General features: G+C 43.4%; 1 protein-coding gene across 4 annotated transcripts in view; it reads right to left on the bottom strand.

The window, feature by feature from the left end:
• LOC135258968 (chemokine-like protein TAFA-5) overlaps positions 1-20,493 on the bottom strand; it is a 91,621-nt gene extending 71,128 nt beyond the window's left edge. The window contains exons 1-2 of one of the 4 annotated variants that reach the window (XM_064342724.1): positions 20,023-20,493; positions 19,489-19,614 (exon numbers count right to left, since the gene is read on the bottom strand). In XM_064342724.1, the coding sequence (XP_064198794.1) occupies positions 19,489-19,600 (112 nt within the window). In that variant the 5' untranslated portion in view covers positions 19,601-19,614; positions 20,023-20,493. Of the gene's footprint in view, positions 1-19,488 lie in introns of all 4 variants that reach the window. The other 3 variants (XM_064342723.1, XR_010331161.1, XM_064342722.1) reach the window with 3 other exon arrangements.
• Positions 20,494-23,986: the final 3,493 nt, after the last annotated feature.

Genomic DNA, 23,986 nt, shown 5'->3' with positions numbered 1-23,986 from the left:
GTGTAGTCGTAATGTTTCGTGATAAATGGTTGGCAACAGAACACTAATTTTTTAATTTATCATATTGTTTTTTTATTCAAATTTTGCAAAACTGAGCAATGTTAAAAATGCAATGCTGACGGGCAGGGAGGGCTCCAGCTTCTTTCCAGGTCTTTCTACATGTCAATGATTCCTGGACAGCTTTCTCATAAAAATGTCATTGTAGAAAAGCTTTGGACTGAAAGCAATAAATGGATGAAGATTTTGACTCTTTACCTGTTTGTCCTTTGCCTGTTAAGCTTTAATACTGTCGGTGATCGATAAGAATCAGTAAATATCACATCTGCTTATTATTATTTGTTGATAAACATAATTATTTGTTAACATTTTTGCTTTATATGTATCTTGGACATATTTTTTTACGACATCTGTCTCTCCCTTGAGATTTCACAAAGAATTGTTGAGACATTTTATGAGCCTCATCAATAAATTACAGTACGTTGAATTAAAATGTCAGGGATAGTTTTGTGAATGACTAATTGCTCTTGTACTTGTTTTCCCAAAATACAACCAGGCAAATTGCAACCACTAAATTATGCCCATAAAATTCTCTGACAGTTTGGTGTTACTGTTTATTTTTCAAGAAGAATAAGCCACTCGCACCACATAAATTATGTTTGAGGTGTGGCTAATGGTCAGGTGCCAGCATTAAAAAGCTAATAGAGAAAAAAGAAATCTTGCTTGTGCACTATTGTGTATGAAACAGCGCATCATTTATTTAAATCCATGTGTAGGCCACTCTCTCGCCTCATCAGAATTTATGGGTGAAGAGTGTGGGGAACGCTATAGGTGCCTTGATTATTTGCATGGCAGCAGATTACCACAAAGTAAGATTTACAGCATGCAGCGTCGCCACTCAGCAAACATCAGCGGTTCCAAGGTCAGCAATGCGCACCGGCGTAGTTTTCACCACACGCAGAGCGGGCGTTAACATACCCATGGTTCCCTTCACCGGTAATCTATCGCTCTCCTCTGACAGACATGTCCCCAGCTGTCCAAGGGCACGCGTACGAGCTCGCCGCCGTCTGGAACACACTCTTGGGTCTGCGTCGTGTGTCTTCAGCTCTGCCTTTTTCCCTATATTGCCTAATGCCACAAAGCACCTTCGACACGGGGCTTTTTTTGAGCCCGGGACCACGTAAAGCTCAGAGCAGCCTAGTCGAAAACACCGAGCACCGGTAAGTCAGACTTTTGAATCTGGAACAGAAATAAAAGGAGGTCTGGGGACCGCGGTCAGCGTTCCACGGAGAGCTGTCAATTTACATATTCAGCATCGAGCCGTTCTGCCTCAGATGTGCAACTCCGCATTTCCTTTTTTAGAAATGTATTGACTTACTTATTTATGAGCGATAATGTATGAAAGGTAAACAAGCCGTGGTGATGTGTAAATTGCCTTTTTAAAAGCGCATTTGTATGCAGATTCTTCCCCCACCCCACACCCCCCACCCCACCCCCAGTCGGCACGCTGGCAGGCAGTTGCTCTGCAGCGGGACAAAGAGGCAGCTCCATCTGTGCTGAGAACACAGTTGCCTGGCAGCCGTTTCAGTTATATCGGCTAAACCCCCCTACCCCCCACCCCCTAAAAAAAAACACAATAAAATACACCAATCCCACCAAGTCCCAACTCCAACTCCCTCTCTATCGTGCAAAATTATATTTGAGGATCAAAGGCCCTGCTCCGTTTGACCCCCTCCCCGGGGGCCTCCGGAAGGGACAGCCGCTGCCGTGGCGACCATGGGGGGAGTCGCGGGAGGATCTTCCGTCGCGCGGCAGGTGACCCGCTCCGACAGGTGCGCTCTGTCGGCAGCCCCGCCACCCGGCGAAAAGCGCGTGCCGGTTACGCGCCGTTAGCCGAGAGGAATCTCACGCCCCTGCAAACGACGGGAGGAGCACCCCCCCTACCCCCCCAAGGGTGGAGCACAGAGAAGGAGAAAGCTCTGCCTCAGGCTCCGGGGCCCCTATGCCTGGAAACTGCAATTATCCCAATAAAACATGCAGAATCTTGTAATTAAAGTAAATCCAGTTTCAATGACTAATTAGCTGGTAGTTCTCACAAACATTCTCTTTTAGCCACATTTATTTTATTTATTTTTAAGGCAGTGGCTCCTGCGGTGATTTGGGCGTTAGGTTAAGATGTTAAAACGCAGTCATCTTACGCTTAAAAAAAAGGAGCAAAAAAACACGTGCGGCCGAAAAAGCAGACGTGTCGCCCCTCGCCAGTTTCCAGGCCCACAGGAAATAAGAGGCCTCCGCAGAACTGGTGACTTTGCGGCACCGGGCGGGGTGAAGACTGGCCAGCGGCCTAGAAAGGTAATCAATGAGAAATAACTCCCGCCATATCGCTTCAGCAAGCCTGCGAGAACTGAGCTGATGGAACAGATGACAATCAAAAGCCCGGCGAGCGACTTTGATGAAGTTTCCGTGACAGATTTGGATGTGCTGAAGGATTCGATAAGAGACCCAAGCCCTTCCACCGCTCAAGCCACAAAGACTGCGCAATCAACCCCATCTAATCTGAGGTGGATAGGGGGGTTAGAGGTGGCGGGGGGTGGGGCTGGGCTCAATCTTTAGAGGGGGTTTGGATGGCTGACAGGACGCAGAAAGTCTGCACAGCCTGCAATGGGCCCCGGTTTGCCACATGATATTAACCCCGTGCCATCGACAGCACGCTCGGCATGCTGGGAGATCCAGCAATCTTCTCAATCAAGACGCTGTCAGTTGCATCCTGGGAGAGTGAAGACATCCTTTATCTGCACAATTCCAGGTGCTTCCTGGGCCGGCCAATCAGAGGTCTCACAGAGGGAGGATTCCCGCCAACCCCCACCCCACCTCATGCCACCCTCTCTTTCCCTGGGGGGGGGGGTCATAGCAACCTGCCACATCAAAGAGGCTCTGGGCCACTTTGCCAGGCTTCTGGTGCAGAATCGTGTCAAACTGAAAACGTTAATGGCAGTGGCTCCAGACGACACTGTGGCTTTACACCAGTGTCCTCATTAAAGAACATAGAAGGGGATGTGTCAGAAAGGTTACTGCCATGCGTTGAGTTAAAGGCAGCCAACCGATGGAAATCTTGTGTTGTTCACAGGCTTTTAAGTCTTTAAATTTGAGAAGAAAATGTATGAAATGATTTATTCATAGTGCAATGCTGTTGAACCAATCAATTCATCTGTGGTAGACAGGGGCACACATGAACCTTGTGACTAAAGAGGCAGTGGGTACTATTCTCAGAGGTCATTGTTTTCTATTCCTAAGTGTACTGCCATTGAACTGTTTTAAAAATTTTCTTCCCTCTTTTCACCCCAATTAAAAATGCTCAGTCATATTTATTGGCACTCATCTCTGAAACTTCCACAATCGATCAGGAAGTGAAGACGAGCATGCTCTCTCCTCCAAGGCATATGATGCAACAAGCCAAAGCTTCATATCGTACCGCAAATACTCTGTGCCACAAAATTAGCGATATGAAAAATATTGTACTTTTTAAATTGAGGTAAAAGAAACAGTCACCTTGTTTTAAGACACGAAAGGGTTTTTCTTAAATCTCAGTTCACTTTGTGTTTTCGAGAACAGACAGTTTTTGGTTTCTGTGGCATTCCATGGAACCCCTTTGATATCAAATCGGATTGTTATTCCGAAGTTGCAACTGCCATGGTCTTTGATATGTGCCAGGTCTCAAAAAACAAAAGCTTCCCTCGACTCCCAAGAATAACCTTTCTGAAGGTTTTTTCTTTACAATTTAAACTCCACTGTCCCGAAATAGCATGTGATGACATCCAAGCGTGACATTCTAATAATGATCCTGTGATGTTTGTGCAAAGCAACGCATTAGTACGAATTATGGCTGTCATCGACTGCACGGCAAACTTTGAAGGTTGAGCTGTACTTTGAAAGACTCTGGGGTCAAACATCACCTTGTTCACTTCAGTTTAACATTGTTTTTCAACGAATTAAATCAAGTGCTTACGAACAGACTTGCAGACCAAGCACGCACGGCTGATCATTCCACCCTCTGCTGAAAAACGCTTCAGAGAAATTTGCCACACTGGTTTGATATCAAACTTCCCTGAGCCAAGTAATGAGGCAGTCATAAGAGGATAACTGACAGCCATGACAGCGAGTCAATCACTCCGCACAATCCCTCTCTAAACTTGTAATAAGCATTTAATGGATTGAACAAGTCTGAAAGAACCAAAACCCACATCTTATCTTTCCAAATGAAGCATGTCCGAACGTGCCAATCCACAGTCTAACGGAAAGCATTACTATGGTAGTTACATCAAATTATTTATTTTTTTTCATTTTTAGGCAACACAGATGTTACCTGTGTTGTTTAATTACTTATTAATTAATTACTCATAACCTAAAACACATCAAAGTATCACCCACAGAAAAAAAAAAAAAAGTTATGGCAAAAGTAAGGAGACATTTAATGAATTTTACAGTTCAGAAGTCAAATGGGAATGCATTTATTCATCAGAAGATGAACACCAGTTTATAAATATTGCTATGCAAAGCACAACGGCTCTCAACCAGCCTTCCATCCTGACAACACACACATGAACACACACACACACACACACACACACAAACATACAGACACACACACACACACACACAACTAACTTTGACAGCAGGTGATTTCTGCAACGGGAATTACAGCACACGTTTAAACTGCATGAATAGACACATTAGTCTTGGGGCACAGTGGGTGCCAGAAGTCTCTGAATATAATACGTTTAAATGCGTGTGATTTATATACCGCTCTGTAAATCGTTTAGAATGCTGAGAAAAAGAGGATTAGAGTGTGCCATCGAGCCGTGCCATGCTCGGGGGATGTGTCTGCCTTAAGAATCGGGCGTCACTGTGTTTCGCTGGAGCCCTTGGGGGTAGTACCATTGAGTACAGCCCCAGGAGCACAGAGCGGCGGGACAACATTGTGCTGATGCAGAATCAGTGCGGGCAGGTCAATGGGAATCATCGCAGCCAGAGGTTTATTGTGTCCGGTGCCTGTACACACACGCACACGCACAAGCACACGCACACACACACATGCACACACACGTGCACACGCACAGTCACGCTTGCTTGTGTGCACACTGGTAAGAAGAGGTTCAAGCTATAATCAAGGACAAAAGAACATCCAACTAGCGAACACACTGCCTGAATTGGCTCCCTGAATGCAGGACGTTCAGCATCATGAAGTCATGATAAAATACTGAGATGTACTACAGCACGATGATTAATTTCCCTCCTTTTGAGTGGGGTCCACTGCTTTGGGCTACATACAAACGGAAGAATAATCTGGGATTGTAAATTGGGTGGAAAAAATAAGCATTCTAAATATAAAAAGAATGAATGAGATCCCGTAGAAAAGGTCAGCTCTCTCAGATGCAGTAATTTGTTTTGAGGGTAATTGAGTCTGAAAAGCATGCAAACACACAATCTCGGCCATCACGGTTACGTAACCGTTTTGAAAGCATTTTTTAAAAATTAGTTCACCGTGGAAAGATCCTCCTCGAAACAAGCCAAAGGAGCAATTTCTGTACATTATTCAGGGGCTGCTAGCCTCCGGTTTGGCAGTGCTCACACGTTTTTAAACTTTCGACTTGATTTTGTTCAGCGGTGAAAGCTCGGAGCAGAAGGGCTACAATGGCTGGATGCACAGCAGCTATATACAGCTGTAAAGAAGGGAGAAAAAAATACAATTTCAGCAAGGGAGCAGGTCTGCAAATCATACCGCAAATCCCTCGCAAAATGGAACCACGAAGAGCTTTCTGCTGTGGATCGGAGCTGCCGGTGGTCCTGTTTACTAACAGTGGACGAGCACAGAGTGCATGCATTGTGACCGCTTTTAAAGGCCCGGCCGCACAATTGATATATATTTTGAAGTCACATCACCTGCACTTTCTCCCTGCTTTTTCACTTTACCAGGGCCTTACTGCAAAGGTTAAAAAAAAACATTTGACGGTCCACATAGACCAAATGGTTTCTAAAAACCCAATGCAGGCCTTTTATTCTGGATGAATTATCACAGGCTTGGTGTTTACTCCTGAACCAGTACAGCCAATATAGTTTATGAGCACTGCTATGCCCCCAAACATCTCTTCACAAAATACAACTAAATAGCAAATTCTATGCAGAGGTAGTGACAAAGAATGTTTTTTTCTCTCTTGAAGATGTGATGTCCATTGGGTCCAAAAGGCTCCTGTGCTGCATTCAGTCAACACTGTCACCTCAACACTGACTTAAAGGCGAATGTGAGTTTTATTCGTCACACACACTAGCACATCACTGATGGGTTCCTTCTGACGACTGCCAACTCGGCAAACTGCAAGGACACCAAACAGTCGCGTTCATTTCTGAGTCAAAAATAAAAACAAATGAATCCAAGCTGCTCTCTCCGTTGGCCAAAAGTATGAGCATGCAGATGAATCAGGCTGACATTCTGTCAACCTTAGACACCCGACTCACAGTCAACCCAATAAACTCCAAACCCCCTGCTTAGCCTATCAGCCAAGCAGGGAATGAGAGTACAGGCTGGAGCCTCTCGAACAATAAGCAGAAGAGAAAATGCAGACCCGGACCAGCAGCCCCTTAGTCTACAGCAGTCATTTCACTGAGCCAGTGTGTGCAGTGAAGGAGTGATGACATCTCATTTTAAAATCTCTATCACCAAGAGATGCGTATTATTTAATCCAAGCTTTTCAAAATGACGCGAATGGGAAGCCGCTGTTCAGTTTGCAGATTTGTAACCGGCAGCCAGGCTGGTAAGCGGACTGCGCAAGTGATGTATAACCAAGACCTTGCATTTAATTAAGCTAGCCTCCTCCACTCCTCTGCAAGTGTGCATAATCATTTTATACACCGTGATATCATCTGCTTAATGCGCTATTTTACCATACAGTTAAACCGGGGTGATAAATCTCGCAGAGCTTTCCTTTAATAGATGCAGGCGGAATAATGTGGGCATTAGATTAACAGTAGAATTTTGATGCAGTGGAAATATATGGTACATTTATGGCACAGCGTATTCCTAGTGGAATGAATATTTTGCCCTTCCTTTTGTGCTTGCTTTGTTTTCTTTCTAATAATTCTTCCAGGTTCTCCATTTTATATCCCATCATGCATCTGCAAAATCATGGCCGCACCAGAACACAAACACAGGACAGTGTGAGTAAACATATATGGAATGAATATGAAAGCATTAACTCACAATGTACTGTACATGCTGCTGGTAGAAGTCAAGGCCAGGCATTTAAAGTGATTATGGCGTCTCTCCAAAACAAATACTTTAAAAGGATTGGAACAAGTGTAATGGATACATGTACACAATAAAACCTGCTAGAGCATGTGATTTTCAGGTGAAAGGGTTAAAGACTGCTCACACTCCTACCTCAAGCAAGGGATTCTTTTTCAGTTATTTTCTGGCAGGATGGAGATCTTAGTTTACCTGTTTATGGAAATGAGAACATTCTCTGAAACAAATGACCGTAGTGACTTTTGAAAGGGAGGACTGTCATTTCCTCTACCTGCTGTTTATCTGCACAAAGCTCTTCTCATCGTGTGCTGTTTTCAATTTTTTCTTATCATAAATGTACACAGCACCTAGCACAGAGCATACAATTCTCCATAGTCGTATACACTGAATCTTAAAATATTCTGCGACAATACCAGAGGATTTGGTAATTACTGTTTCAACATCTGTCCTCAGTGCTGAAGGGGATTAAATGTGAATAATAGTGATTTTTTCAGAACTACCTCCCACTGCAAAGCATTGATGACAGCAGATGTCAAAACATTTGCTTCGAGAATTAAGTCCTATTAATATTAATGAAAATATGATCAAACAAATAATTTTATGTGATATACACAGGGGTGTCGTGCCATGAATAATGCAGTTATTTCCAGGGAGGTTAATGGCCTTAGTATTGAGTCTCCTGGATTGTCTCTTAATTTCACCAGGAACCAAATATATACAGTATGTGTGTGTGTGTCTGTGCGCGCGCATGTGTAAAATAAGTATATTGAGCAAATGCTTCAGTTTCTCTGCTAAAACATATTTGGATACAACATTACACTTTGTTAATGTGAATTGTATAGTCCATCATCATAAATCTCAGACCTGCAAGAATATTTGAAAATTACAATGCAATGGTTTCATATACCATTCAATTAAACATATGCACACTAGCAGGGCCACATAACTAAAGTCTATAACATTCCATTTTATTTGAAGACACTCCAAGACTCCGTTTGAAACATGATCTCTCCCACAGTGCATATTAAATATTATATGGCTGCTTATCGATTGCATAATAAATAGGTTTTTTTTTTTTCCTGCCATGAACTTCAAATATTCAGTAGCCCCAGGAAAACCTTAGACAGAATGGAGAAGCGGCCAGAACCTCTGAAAAATTTCCATAATATCAAGAACTTGCATTAATTTCTCCTGGCAAAGTCATAAAGCAAGTTTTAACAAGCTTCTGGTCGTAGCACTGTAATGAATATTTCAACTCTGAAATACCCCTCTTATAATTCACACTCTACTGTCAATGTAACAATAAAATACTTTATCACTGCTTTTGTGGGGACCGTCCATGAGAGACAGAGAGAAAGAGAGAGAGAGAGAGGGGAGGGGGAGAGAGAGATTTTGCTTTCAAGAAGCTGCCAGTGAAGCTTAACAAAGCCATGTTTCACATGTAGAAATGCATCAGCTTGAATTACACTGCTCGAGTTAAATAAATATCTTCAGGGTTTGTTTCCTGTCGCGTCCATCAGAATGAGTGCTTATGAGCCTCTCTCTCTCCCTCTCCCTCTCCCTCGCCAGGCATTGTGGCCCCAGAGCTGACATTCTCACTGCGCTCAGCGATACGCCCACCGTTTCTTCTCTCTCCTGTCCAGCTCGCATTAAGAGTCAGTCCTTATCTAAGCCAGCCATAACAGTCACCCCTCTTCTCTATTCAAAAGTGACCCTCTCTCCGCAGGGGGGTGAGGAAACCTTCTCCCTCCGCCTCGCAGACAATGGCAGTCGTGGACCCCACGGGTCGCCGGCACAGGAGGGTAATCTTCAGGGCTCAAGGCGGTTAAGACAGCGGCCGCAGAGGGGAGGAGATGAGCCTTTCAGTGAAGTGGTGCCAAATTAGTGGGTATTTATGAGGCACGACCTTGGATTTGTGAATATGATCGATGTCGGCGCTTGTCAGACCCAGGGCCTCTCCGCTGAATATGTAAACATCTGCCCCATTGTGAGAATGATAACTGGACACAAATGATGCCTGTGCGATCTCGCGTTAAAAATAAAACCTGCATTCAGACAAGCTGGCCCTGGTTTATGAAATTATGATTAAATTATGAGCTGTCCTTAAAAGAAATGTATATAACAATTTTTAAATCTCACAGGGACTTTAAAATGGCCAGACATTTCTCTCTGTGCTTTAGTAACTTGAAATGATATTGCATTATTTATTTGCTTATACATTTAGAACTCATGTAGCTTACAAATGCTGTTGTTTTCTCTTTATAATCCCCATGCAGTCATTTGCTAAGTCTTATTTCTATTCATGAATGTATATGTTTGTCTATAGGATTAATCCAGGGTAAGGACCTTGAGCTTGGTAAATTTACACAAGAATTCTAATTTGTAGTTCACTGCAAACAAGTCGGTTTCCAAACCACTATCCTCATAAAACAAAAATGTATTTAGGTTTTTGTTTAAAGACCCCTACCAAATGATTAGATGTTACAAATATTTTGAACAAATCATGGTCCACGATCCAAACATATGCAAACTACAGGAGAGTGATGTGGTAAACTGAAACCTTAGTGCTCAGAAAGCTGAGTAGTTAGTGACACTGTTGTGACAGTTGTTGTACTGAACATGGCAGACTGCGTAGTTCTACGATGCACTCCCAAAATAGGAACTTCGTTTCACTCGTTACCAAAAGAGCCCATTCTGAAACAACAATGGGCGGAATTTGTTTATTAAAATCACCTGGATGTACCTGGCAGCAGAGAGGGAATTTGTGTTTGTAGAGCACATTTTACAGATGACTGCTCCCAGAACCTCATGCAGAAGTCGATGGGTTTCGCGAGGAAATTGATTTTGAATCCAGATGCCATGCCAACTATATATTCCAGGGCCTACAGCAGCAAGCGTTGCCAATTTGCATATTCATAGATTCTGGCATTCTCAATGAGGGTAAAGTGTAGAGATGCCACTAAGCCATTTCCAGTAGTTTATTGAAAATTTTTTTTGGGGAGGAAACCATATTAAACAAATTATTATTCAATATAGAATATCTTTTAAAGTTTTAAAATACATCTTATCTAAAAAGAGGTACATCTCAGAAAATGGTCGTTTTGGTCTCACGTGCTTCTTTTCACAAAACCACGCTTTGAAAAGATCTCCTGAAGTTATGGAACGGCAATGCTGGATTTAAACACTCCATAAGTTATCAGAATTATTCGAAAGCAATCATGTAACCAACTGTCCACACGACAACGTCATATTCGCTTAGCCTGGCCATGTTCTACAAAGCCCCGATTGCTTATCACCTCAAACGCAAACTGTGAATCACCTTAACAAAGATGTCCGAACTGAAGCCTATTAAACATACAGCGGACCGGAATTAAATCTCTTGAAAGAAGAAGTGATATTCAGCTGATTAATCACTCAGCTGCATGAGCAGTAATACAGTACTGATCCGTGATGTCAGTAAGGGGTGTTCGGACCGTGATGTATGGCAGCAGTGCACGATGAAGGCTAATCTATTTCAGGATCTCACACCAAATTCCCATCTTATTTAGTTACCCAAATCATACCCCAATGCTGTAACCACCAACTGGAACCACTGTTGGAGCACTACTGAGTTTCTGTTTATGTGTTCGGTAACTCTACGCAGAGGGAATGCAATGCACACGCCATTGTGATCTACGTTTGGGCAAAACTACGCAACACAAAGACAGGTTCAAACAAAATGAACAGACTGAAATGAGTAAAAAAATGGCTATGAAAAGGTCTATAGCGCCATTTTTTAATCACGCTAATAAAGCTCGCCCGAGCTGCGGCGGTGGTAATGTAGCCACTGGCACAGTGCCTAAAGGAAGCGCTACAGAGCTCCCCCCCCGGCCCCCTCCCCCGCAAAATAAAAAAGAATTAATGTCCGCAGAATGAAGGTGCGTGCATTTTTTAAAAATGCTGGCCTTACCAAACTATCATAGATGTGGAAGTCACAAAAAGCAATTAATTAGTTAAAGCAAAAGGTTAAACATGTTTCATGAACTGTCTGTTCTCTCCACCCCCTCCCCTTTTCACTGAGGAGGAGGGGGTGGAGCGTGGGTTAAAAGGCTCATACGTTTGATTACTTTCAGCCTATTCACCACTGCTACAAGTCAAATGGTGCAATTCTGCGTAATTATTAAAAAAGTCTATCTCCAACAGAAGGAATTCCAGAAGCAAAGGGTTACACATTTCAGTTTTCTGCGACGTTTAGTAAAAGATTATCTTCCTGTTCCTTCAAAAGCACAGGTTCGTGGAAGGTCACATCTACATATCAAGCTGTGTTCAAACCTCCTTCTGCTCCGACTATTGATTCCTAACCGGTATTTTCTTCACTGACTGCGTATTCCTGGAGTCTGGACACATTAGCCGAATGTAATTGTGTGAGAGAATTACTCTGTCCCAGCATGCTTTTTCATCAGTGACAGAGAGCACACCCCCTTTCACCATTTAAAAAGCTGCCACGCTCTCTAAATCATCATGAAGATAAGGGACTGCTGCCGCTTTCATTAGAATATTCATGGTCTGTGTACTTTATTGTTATTTGTTAAACGCATTGTTTTGCTGCTTCCCTGCCTGTAACTTCTGCCAGCATTACACCTGGCAGAGCCTTTCAATAGACAAAAACGTCCCTAAGCTCCAGGTTCATGATCTTTGCTTGTGGTGTGCCACGGTCAATATGGTTTTCCACTGTTACAGTTTTTACTGCCTGCAGTATTTTGAACATTAGCCAGGCTTCACAGCAACGCACTCCAGTTTGCTGCAGGTTTCAACCGCCATTCACAATCCAATGAAAGGCCACCTGTGCGGTAAATAATGTCTGCGTTTGCACGCGGATAAACTTCTGAGTCAACTCCAGCACTGTCAGCTCCATAGCAACACATGCCACCCATTCTATTTATTTATTTTTTTCCTCAGAAAGCGACTCCAAGTCTCTCCAAGATTTCAAGATAAATCACCCTTGTCTCTTTTAATTTTTATGGCTTTAGTTTTTTTTTTTATTTCTTTTTTTATGTTAAATCCCCTCAGCCGGTCGGTGGGCCTGGCTTATTTATTGTATCAGACTGGTATATTCCCTGGATGGGAGATTCTTTGGGCAGAGCAGTGGCATCCATCTGTTTATGTCTCATTGTTTCCATTTTCCCCGAGCCGCCGTGCCCTGGTTCCAGAGGGCTCCTGTCACAGAGCGAGGAGCTGTTTCACATCGAAGTGCCCCTCCAGGAGCTGAGGACGCCACAGCGGCCTTTCTTCCAAAGGAGCCGCTTTTGAATAATAGAAAAGAGCCTGGTTATACATAAGATTAGACCGTTTTCTAATCTTTTGAGTGTGACTCCACAGGTGTGTGCGTGTGTGTGCTTGCGTGCGTGCCCGTGCATGTTTGTGTGTGAGTGTGTGCGTGCGTGTGTGTGTCTTGCGTGCGTGCCTGTGCATGTTTGTGAGTGTGTGCGTGCGTATATGTGTGCGTGCGTGTGTGTGTGGGTGTGCGTGTATGTCTGTGTGAGAGAAAGTCAACATAGTTCATTAGCAACTTGCATTACAAAAAGGACTTCACTGCAAGCTGTCAATACTCATTTGTTATTTATGCGTTTCACTACCTATTAATAATCATATCGAACTCATATTAATTCACGATCTGACATGCAGCTTTTAAGTAGCAATTAGTAATCAAATTTCTTGTGAGCCCAAAGGATGCTGAAGCCAGTGACGCTCGCAAAATGAATGAAAGGCGCACAGTTTCCCTGATTCGGAAGATGCGCTGGGGACTGTTACCGATCTCGCAATCTAGTGTCGGGCGTTCAGCCGCCAGGGAGCGTGTGTGCGTGCGCTCAGCGCGCCCGATCGACCAGAGACGGCGCAGAACACGAGGGACAAACACGCCCGCGGTGCTCCGAGCATCCGCTCCACTTCTAATAGAGGTCAGCGGTCTACTTGTCTGAGCCGGGGAAGTGAAACCCAATTGCAATTGGACCCCAGGGTCTAATAAATGAAGTCTGCGTGCGCCCGCATCAGTCCCCGCGTCTGTCTCGTTATTCGTCTCCAAGCGCATCCCGCCGCGGCGTTAAGGCTCCATCCGCCGCGGCGTTACCGCGGCGCAGCGAGGACGAACGGCGTCTCGTGACCGCTGTCACCTCCCCCGCCTTTAAAACCCCTTTAATGCTCTTAAAATCTTTAACAGCGCGCGAGCGGTCGGTCGGGAGCCCCGGTGAACAAGGCCCTGTAAAAACAGAATAGGCTGTTTTTAAAAGCAATGGAGTGCTAACGCTAATAAGACAGGAAGGGGAAAATATCTGCAACCGGGTGGGTTTGAATGGAGGTTGGGGGCACTGCTGCTGAACCACCATAATCCATCCTCTCGAAATCCAGCAGCAGAAATGATGTAGAGAATGTTCTAAATGAACAAAAATAACAGCAACAACAACAACAACAACACAAATGCTGAGTTAAGTTTACGGATTTAAGCTATAGCTGAAAACTATGTAAAATGTACTGTGACCAATCAATCCAATCCAATTTTGTATGTCCCAGTTGCCTGTCCAGCCCAAAGAGTTTCTCATAATAAAAAATGGTAGGATTTATGGCCCTTCAGTTACACTTGGCTATAATAATTAGCATATTATATGTAAATGAGGGCACCCTGATTGGCTTCTGGTGGCCCTGCTTCTTTGTTCATTTCATTATGTAGATCCTCAGATATCAAAGAACTGTCATGTAGCATAATTTCTGCATTTAATTTTAACTATGAAAATTCTATTATGCACTCTGTAATTTAAATGGGAAACCCGTTTGTTACAGCAAGGAGCATATTTGTTCACATCTGTAATTATCTGTATTCATGACATTTTTAATCTAATGAATTTCTGCCGTTTATATTTTCAATAAACTGTTACATTGCTAGAGTTAGGCTGGCTGCCACTATATGACTAGTGTGGGCTATTGGCATTGGCCAATTAAAAGGCCCACTCACAGTCATTATGGCTGCTAATAAAATTCTAATGGATTACAACGAGCGAAAAAGACGGAGATATGGTACTATAGTACAGAATTACTCTCCTAATAAAAATAACAATAAAGACCCTCATGAAAAGCACGTTGAAAGGAAAAATAGGCATTTAAAATAACCGTCAGACCGATGCTACTTATTTTTTCATCATCAGTCTTCCCTATTTAATTCTTTTTTTTTTTTATCTGAGCATTTAACTAACCATGATAATCATCATATCCTTTTCAAAAAAAGAACATCCCTCTGTCAATCTGACCAGGGGAAAATAAAATGATACAAATTAAAAAAGAATGCTTAATTTCTCTCAAGATGAGCTGTTTTTAGTTTGAGAAGTTCTCTTTTCCTGCTTTACAGGTTTTGAAACCCTTACAGTAATCATCAGACTTAGAAATCTTCCAATTTTGAATTCTGCATTATGCTACTTTTGAATATTGACTATTCACAGTTGCTGCGATGAATTGGCAACCAGGGTGCAGGGTGTACTCCTACCTCTCACACAATGCACCCAAGGCTCCATCACCCCCCTCCCCTCCCCTCCCCTCCCCTCCCCACCCCACCCCACACACAATGACCCTGACCAGAAATAATCTGGTCAGATAATGGATTGATAGATGGATGGATGGATGGAATTACAGCACGTCCTCATATCACAGCAAGTTCTTTATATTGCTGCAAGTTATTAAAAATTGGAAGCGGAGGGCTGAAATGTCACAGGGCCGAGGAACATTGTGCTAACTTCCTGTGAGAGATTCCGCCTGCACTCAGGGGGGAAAGGAACGTACATCTGCCCTTTGATACCGGTGTCTGCTTCATGTAAAAGCTCCAGGCCTGGTAAAAATGAGCGAAATGTCTAAATGTGGAGATATTGTACCTCATAGAAGTCATATTTTAAGATGAGTTTCGCTTTTATGGAGCTATAAGTCAAAGAATCAAAGCCATGCGGCATGTACTGTACTCTACTTCTCCATCTCATTTTTTAAATGTATTCACAGTATTTATCCATTTTTTGCCTGTTGTCTACCATGTCACTTAGTACTAACAGCAATGTATTGAAACAAAAAAGATTTAAGAAGGACAAACAGACTCATGAAAAGCACTTCACAGCCAGACATAAGGAAAAAACCTTGGTAATAGCCCATCAAACTGGTAGAAAGAGATAAATCATAGTCTATAACCCAGGTACAGTACATGTCTGCCTGTCCCACACTGAAGGATATTAATGAGACCCTCATAGCCAATAGAAAGGGAGAACCTGACAAGACTGCTTCTAATTGAACTGTACTAGATTAACCGATTCATTTTAGTGACAATTAATAACAGGGTTAGCACTTACATTAAACCTAAACCCATTATAACCTCAGTTCTGACAATCCTCGAGATGTTTCATGGTCATTCCAATAAAACGAATTTAAATCTGATATTGATTTTGAAAGAACAGAGAGATGCTAGACAGTTAACAGCACCGGTCACATTTCACGCAGACTGTGTGCTTTTGGGGGGGGGATGTGTGGGACACAGTCCAGGCACCACAGTGCATTATGGGACAGCACAGCACGAAGGGTTCCGACTGCAGAGGTTTCAGACGAGGCTGGAGTCACGCCTCTGCTACAGCATTTTTAGAAAGCTTGCGTTCGTGCCCACTTATGTCAACCACACCTGCAGTATGCGTTGCCCTCATCCGCTTCCAGAAACCAATCACGGTGCAGGGGGGAAAGAATCCCAGGCTGTCACAAGGTTCATCAGTCTTGCTGCCGATGGGGTGCCATACCCATAAAATGGAAGGCAAGGGCGATCCAGGACCAGTACAAGCGAATTATTTTATAATGGAGACAGGGGTTAATGACCCATCAGCAAACAAATCTGACAGAAACCCATAAGTGAGACGGGCAATGTAGCAGGTGTGATAAGAGTCATTTTTCTTTTGCAGTCGAACATAAATCTTAATAACTACTGATAGCGGAAGCAAGTTCCCACGCCTGCAATAACAAGGTGTCCACTTTCATTAAGGATTGCTCAGTTAAATTAAATAACTAACGCATATCCTATCTGTAGTCATAAATAATTTATTGTGCAGCACACTCTGGAAATATTTTCTTACCATTGGCCTTCTCATGCTACGCCTTGCCAAAACTGTCTAAAATGACCTATTTTTTGTTTCTTTATAGCTTGTCCTTTAAACTGTAGTGAGGTGGATTCCTTGAAATGTTGTCACAAATATGTCTGGAAATGATTTATACACCCATGCAAAGCCATTATATGAAGTTATATAATGAATTATGCATTTGCTACCTTTTAAGCATTTATGACAGTGCAAGACGGTTGTCGAAGCAAAACTCTTTCCTGTAAGGTTTTGGCCTTATTGCCTTCTGTTTCTATAGTGACATATAAAACTAATGAGAGAACAATACAGCAACAGAACGACAGCTGCATGTCAGTCTGTATCCAGAGGAGGGAGCCAGTGGACAGAAGAAAAGTGTGCCATCCCCACCACCTAATCCATCTTTATAATCCATTAAACAATACCGATAATCAGAAACCATCACCAGCTCACGCTCCAAAATGTAACCAGGGCATCACACTGGCAGTAGTGCAAAAGAGGAGTTTTTAATTTTTTTTCCTCCCTCGCTCCTTCCGTCCCTCTCTGTCCCTCCCCCTCTCCCTTTCCCTCTCCCCCTCTCCCCCTCATCTCTCTCTCTCTCTCTCTCCATCTCAACAGTGTGGCTATTCTGAGGACATATGTTCTTAAAACCCGGGAGCCGAGGAAGCTAATTTTAAGAGGCAGCTACCACATGAGTCACCGCAATAATAAACACACTCGCCGCTCAGCTACTGCTCCCTCCGTGTCCGCCTCTCGCCTCCATGACCAAAAGGGAGGAGAGAGACGGAGTCAGGAGATGGGGAGGTGCGTGCTCGCGTGCGTGCGCACCTGTTTTGTGTGGAAAGCTGAAACAGTCACATCTTGCTTGATGCCATTTCAGGAGAGGGTAAAATAACCAAAGCCACAGTGCAGTGGTTTTTTTGTTGTTGTTGTTTTGCTGTTGTAAGTGCAGAAAAATTGCATCCAGAGCCATTATGTCCCCGCCTCTGTCATCACCCTACTAATCCAAACACCAGCTACAATTTCTCCAAATACCCCCCCATTATCACGAAATGTATCAGAACACAGACCCTGTCTTCCTCTCTTACCTGAGGAGAGTGCTGATGACTCTGTGCGAACAGACCCTACCAAGGCCAAGATAATGACCCGGTAAACACGTTATTAGCCATCCAAAGGAAAACTAAGCTGTTTGTGCGAAGACAGCCGGGTTACAATACGTCACCAAGATCTGCTTTCAGGAACGGGAGCTTGAGAGGTGGCCCCACAAATGAAAGATAAAAAGGAGACAGAGCAGGTATTTATTTGCCTCCGCTTGCTGACCAAAGGAAGTAGCCCAGAACATTGATTGAACACAAACAGAAGATCAATCACTTGCAGCAGGTTACAGAGGATGAGCAAACAGATCCAGCTCTAACCAATCTGTGGGAAAAAAAAACCTCAGAGGCCTGGAAGACTGAACTCCCACCGTGATCAAATATCCTCCATTCACCTCCCGCAAGGGGAATTATTAATTATCTCTTTCTCTTTGAGCACATCATAACAGGTGATGCGTTAAAATACTGCACACACACACACACACACAAACATACACGCACACACAACATATCATCCAACTGCACCAATCAGGCTCATTCTAGACACACACACTACACTAAGCAAATAAATTGTCCTTGAATAATTTTTGCCCTCCTTCCTGAGATACCCATCCAGTGGAATGCATGCCTTACTTACTGTAAGGTAAACAGCTGAATATTACAAAACCACAGAATTTCACAATAAACCACCTCTGCTCTGGGTAACTGTACCTTAACAAAGTGGCAAAAGCGCCACCTGAGATTCAAACCTGCAACCACCAGGTCACAGGCTCAACACCCACACCAACGCTCTTCTGCACTGCCCCGATAGCTTGTATAGTGCGATATAACTCCACGCTTGACTCTCTGTTACAACACCACCACGTGCGTCACACACAGCTATATGGAGTCATGTGACTTGTGGGATTAGTGTAGATGGTCAGTGTGGGGACTCTGGTGTCCCTGAAAGTGTGACGTTTTTTTTCTACTGAACATCTTCTACGTTCTAATTCCGTCTACGAAGGAATTAGATACAAAAGGCTGCAAAATCATCAACTGCTCTGTGTCTGATTTTTTGCATGGAACATCCAGTAAAACGTAGTAGACAGCAATGCAATGCAATTGGCAATTAGTGCAATGAGATGGTCCACAAGTCTTGAATGTGCTCAGGTGTTTCCACAATGTGCATTCTGAACAATGCAGTCGAAGGACTCAGGGTTGGGGGGGGGGGCGGGGCAAGGGGAAGTGTGCAGAGTACCTGAACGCTTCACACTCTGAACTGTCCAGGTTCACATGGAAATGACAAGTTAAGGTGAAATGAGGAGGCTGTAGAAGGGGAAGCGTACCCCTGAGGCCTAATTCAGCTCTTCCCAGGCTGCCCAAGGATTCCCAGGCTGCCAAATGATACAGGGATATCAGCCAGAATGATCTCAGCACAGAGGTTTTCTAAAACCCTAAAGCCAACTCTGTCTTCCATAAGATGTGTGCTTAACTGAGAAGAGTGTTTAACACAAACCGCTAGTTCTGTGACAAGAATATGTACATGCAGCTTTGAAATCACTTTTTAAAAGAGAGAGAGAGGGGGAAGTGAGTGTGTGTGTGTGTGTGAGAGAGAGAGAGAGAGAGAGAGAGAGAGAGAGAGAGAGACCGTATTGTCACTCTGCGATGAGAGGAGAAACCCTTAATAATTCACACTCTTCAACATGTGCACTATGTGAGCAAAATTACGAGAGAAAAAAATCTGCGTGTGCGTGCGTGTGTGTATGTGTTGAAAGGACACGCCAATCTAAGGTGGTTTAAGCGTTTTCTTAAACCGTGCGGAAATCTCGTTCAAATAAATAAAATACACAAAACTATGCAACGACCCCAGCATTTACCTAAGTCCTCCACACCTATTGCAGTTAGCTTTAAAAAAAAAAAAACCATAACAACGTTACACCAGCAACATTAGCGCCGAACAAGTTAATGGCTGTACGGGAATGCAGTGTAGGCTACCTACCGCAGTAGATGATGAGCAAACTGGTCAATATCACCACAGCCCAGAAAGTTGAGGACATTCTCGGCCAGGCGTTGGCATCCTTCCGATTTCTCAACTTTGGGGACGAAGCCATCGATACCAGTTCCCCTGAACGAGAAGAAATTCGTCTATTTCACCAGCCCACTCGCCCTTTGACTGAGCGCCTCGCGCCACGTGTAATCCCTAAAAAACACATCTTGAAAATACGCCGCACATCAGAAACCTTACAGCGCTTCGGCAGCCATCGTGCAATAAAATGGCAAATGCCTTCCTCTGATCCTTTGGTAGGAAAAGTCAGCTGGGATACACTATGCGTCCAGAATCAGTACCAGAATCGCATCTATGTTCGTGAAATATCAGACTCAAGGTTGCGAGAGAAAAAAACAAAATGTCGTTAAAGCAAGTTCATAAAGAGGCTGTTCAGATTCCTGCTACTAAGAAGAACAAGCCGGACGGCTCCAGATTCCGAATAAGGAATGTTAAACAGCGTTCGGATAAAAGCATAAATACCGCAACCTCGCACAACACCACCGAAACACCTGGGGCAACGGCGGATCCGTGAATGACAGTGGCTTGTAACTCCTCAGCAGTGACCGGCATAAAAACTGCAGAGATCTTGTCAAATCCGACCACAGATAGACAAAAAGTGCTTGAAGATGACGTCAGAATAACAAAAGCCGCAGAAAATGTGATCTAAACCAAAATGAAATCGCTCCTAATGATAAGAGACAGAAAGCACAAGATGAGTGCTTGCGACACGGAAAACGTAGCAAGCTCCGATTTTTCCCAGATGGTCTCCTGTACATTTAGCTCCTGGACAGAAGTACTGACGGGAGCGGGAGATACTTGTTGAGAACTTCATCACGATTACGATACAGTTTCCTTTAATCACTGTCTGTCGCGGTCCTTCTTGTTGAGCAGCTGAAAGGGAAGAATCTCATGACGCAGTGGTATCACGTTCAACACAGAGAAAGTGCAGACCCACAGGTAGCAAGTGCGTGTGTGTACGTGCGTGCGTTTGTGTGTGTGTGCGCGTGTGCGTGCGTCATTTCTTTTTCATGCAATTAAGATGAATGCCCTATATAACACAAACAGTAGTGCACACGGGTATCAGTTTCTATTTTTCGTATGTTACGTAGGCAATCCTGTACTCCTTTTTTAACATGTTGAAATAAATGTAAATATTTCCTGTGACATTAACCTATCTTTAATTTATAGCTACACAATCATGTTTTTGAAAGTGCATGCACATAGACGTAATGTCGCCCGTGGGATCTTAGTATGTTTCTTAATTAGTATTAAGCAACTTTGCTCTGCTTGGTTTGCTTACGACTTCATGCGCACGCATGTTTATTATCTCGAGGCCTCATAAAATGACCACCCCATGAGGATTTCAATTTAATACTTAATATAATGGTTGTTGGACACTGGGGATGACTGCAGAAACTGCATGCAGCATAGGCATACGATTCGTTTCAATTTTCGGGGAAAAACACAGCTAGACCACCTAGTTCTTGTGTTTTATTTGGTTTGTAACATAAATAAATAAACAAATAAGAATAGTTACCGTACATTTCATTCTTCTGTAATGCCCAAAGGAACGTGCTGCCAAGACAGCTTGCACAGACAGAGATTTATTGAATCTAGCAGAATTATTCTTGTCCCAAACATTGTTGTAAGCACATTGTTATGGACAACAGTGATTTGGCCAATAAGATGGCACCCTTTACATAACCCTCAATTATACAATATTTACATTTTACAATGTACTTCAGTTATACATTAAATAACATAAATAACAAAACATAAGGGGCATATGCTTTATTTTCAGATGATCCCATAGAATATTTATTTAATGATTGTGTGTGTGTGTGTGTGTGCGTGTGTGTGTGTGTGTTAACTTTAGTTTGGTATAGTATTTGAATTGGGTTGCAGATTTTGTCATGCAAACAGGGAGGCAGAAGCCCTTTCGATCAGACTGTTTTTCAGAAGGAGACACGGGAGTGAAAGACCCATTTCAGTTGGCAGTAGGGCAGGGTAAGACAGTGGATGGTAGGGCATTGTGCCAGCTGCACGTTGGCAGAGAGTCAGGTACGGCAGCTTGGCATGCAGTCCCAGCATTCTCTCTATTATGCCCAACCATGGAATACAGAACACGGAACACGGAACATGCCATGCAGCCTACATACATTTTTCACTCTGATACGTTTTTGACATGAATTTCGAATCCCAACAGTTGACAAGTGAAAATTTCATTAAGGCCTCATTTCTCAGGATAATGCAGCAGGAATAAATACAAATGCAGAGAAAATACTGTACACATTCACACATACAGTATGTACATGCACATCTAGGTATACTAGTGTCATTTGATTATCGATTCATACTCAGGATACTGGCAACAGCTCAGAGTGGAGATATATAGGTATCAAGATATGCATATATGTTTACATATATCTTCTGGTATTTGCTAGTATAAATTAGTTCAGTCAAAATGAATCCCAGTTGATAGATTACCCTGTAGTCAACACTTATTTAACTAAAATCCTAGTTTGGCAGTAAAATGTATACTGTGTATAAATGTATACAGCTTTTTACCTGATTACCGAAACAGATGAAGTAATTGGAATGAAAAGCTGTATGCATGCCCCTATACTTTGATTCAGTTCAGCACCAGTGCCTGAACAGCTCTATATTTCAGGAGATGGTCAATGATAGCATAGTGTAAACGTCAGTTTAAAGTGAAATAAAAGGTTAAAGTCAACTCACTTTGATCACATACAGCATTTAATCATTTTATAATTTTTATGTATTTTACATTGACAGCGATAGTTGCGGTATATTGTGCTGTGCTGTTCAAAAGGAGCTCCATGCCTCGCCCTGGTTGAAGGTTGCTGTCCATGTGCATAAGCGCTGTGACACTTCCACACCCCTGCTGAGGCCGGTTCGGGTGAAGCCATTTATCTGAGATCCCTGCCTGTTTAAGCGGATTTCCAGGATAGCTTTGCGGACCCCTGCCCGGAAGGTGTTACGAGATGGAGAGTCTTGGCGTTGCGTGACAGGCCAGGTCATGGACTGGTTTTGCAGCTCGTAGCTGGGCCCGGAATGCTCGGAGGTACCGCAGCAGAAACGTCCCACTTGGCGGGGAACATTTTTTTCGGACATGTCCCGCTTTGTCTGAGATGACCTTTCTCATTTGCGCTCCCCTTGATCGCTGCAGACAGACAATGGCCCGTGGTTTTGGCTTTGTACTGCGCTTGCGGCCATCGTTTCATTGTGTTTCGGAAACACAGCACTTGCCGGGGACAATGATGATATAAATCAAGGATATTATTAACAGCGCTACCCGAACAGCATGTGTAAGCGGTTCAATTAGATGAATTAGGTCAGAGCAGTGCTTCAGCATGCATGTGTACACTGTTTGGAGTGCAGCGGTGTCACATCCTGTGCGACCACCGCAGAGCAAAAAGCTGAGGAAATGAGGCATTCAGCCTGCTGTCCATTCATGACTGTTTGCTACCAAGAATGCTAGAGAGTGACATCACTCATTGCGACAAACCCATTACACTTAATAACTATTAAGTCATAACTATTATCTGTTAAAGTAAATACATACAATATTTTCAGTTACTCCCATATACTCCCAGTTTAAATCATCCACTGCTTTTTTTCTGCTGCTGTAGAAGAAGCCATTGTCGGCTCTCTGCGTGTGGGTCCAACACTGAACACTTAACATGTTCTCTGGCAGGCAGCGACTCAACTGGCAGCAGAACATGACAGATACATACGAGGTCTGCTCTACTAACACAGGAGTCTCTGAAGGTAATAAGACACAATCTGTTAACACTGGAATATTTCATCCAGTAAAGAGGATCAGTCCTGGTCAGCTAGTCATGGTTTATGTGTGTGTATGTGTGTGTGTGTGTGTGTGTGTGTATGTGAGTGTGTAAGCAAAAAAAATACTACTAAATAAAAGCGTAGACTGTTGGAATAATGCAAGGCATGATGGGTACCTTACATGAGGTAGTAAGCCCAATATGCATTATCAGTTCAACAGCAAGGACACATCAGTTTCCAGACATGGACCAAGTGGCCTGACTCACACATCTGCAATGCCAAAAAAATCAGGCCTCAGACACAAGACAGTCCACCTCTGGGAGGACGGGTGGGTGGAGGACATCAGTAGGTGTCCAGATGAGTGGATACTATGGTATCAGGCAAAGAGCACTCACCCAGAGGAACTGGATGGATAGCAGCACAACATTCTCTTTTTAGAGGCATGTCCGCGTGCTTTAAAATAATCCAGTGCGGCATGCTGAAAACATCCAGGAAGGCAGCGATGGTGTGATTTAAAGTCACACACACACCCCCCCCCCCCCCAACCCCTACCCCCCTTCCGATGAGACTGCGCCAGGCTGTTCATAAGATGGAGGACAGGACATTCACCTGGCCTGGGGTATGGCAGAGGACAGCTCTAGCT

Source organism: Anguilla rostrata, chromosome 7 (genome assembly GCF_018555375.3).
Source record: "Anguilla rostrata isolate EN2019 chromosome 7, ASM1855537v3, whole genome shotgun sequence".
Lineage (NCBI taxonomy): Eukaryota > Metazoa > Chordata > Actinopteri > Anguilliformes > Anguillidae > Anguilla > Anguilla rostrata.
The sequence above is the reverse complement of the archived record's forward strand: the minus strand, read 5'-3'. Positions and strand labels throughout refer to the sequence as shown.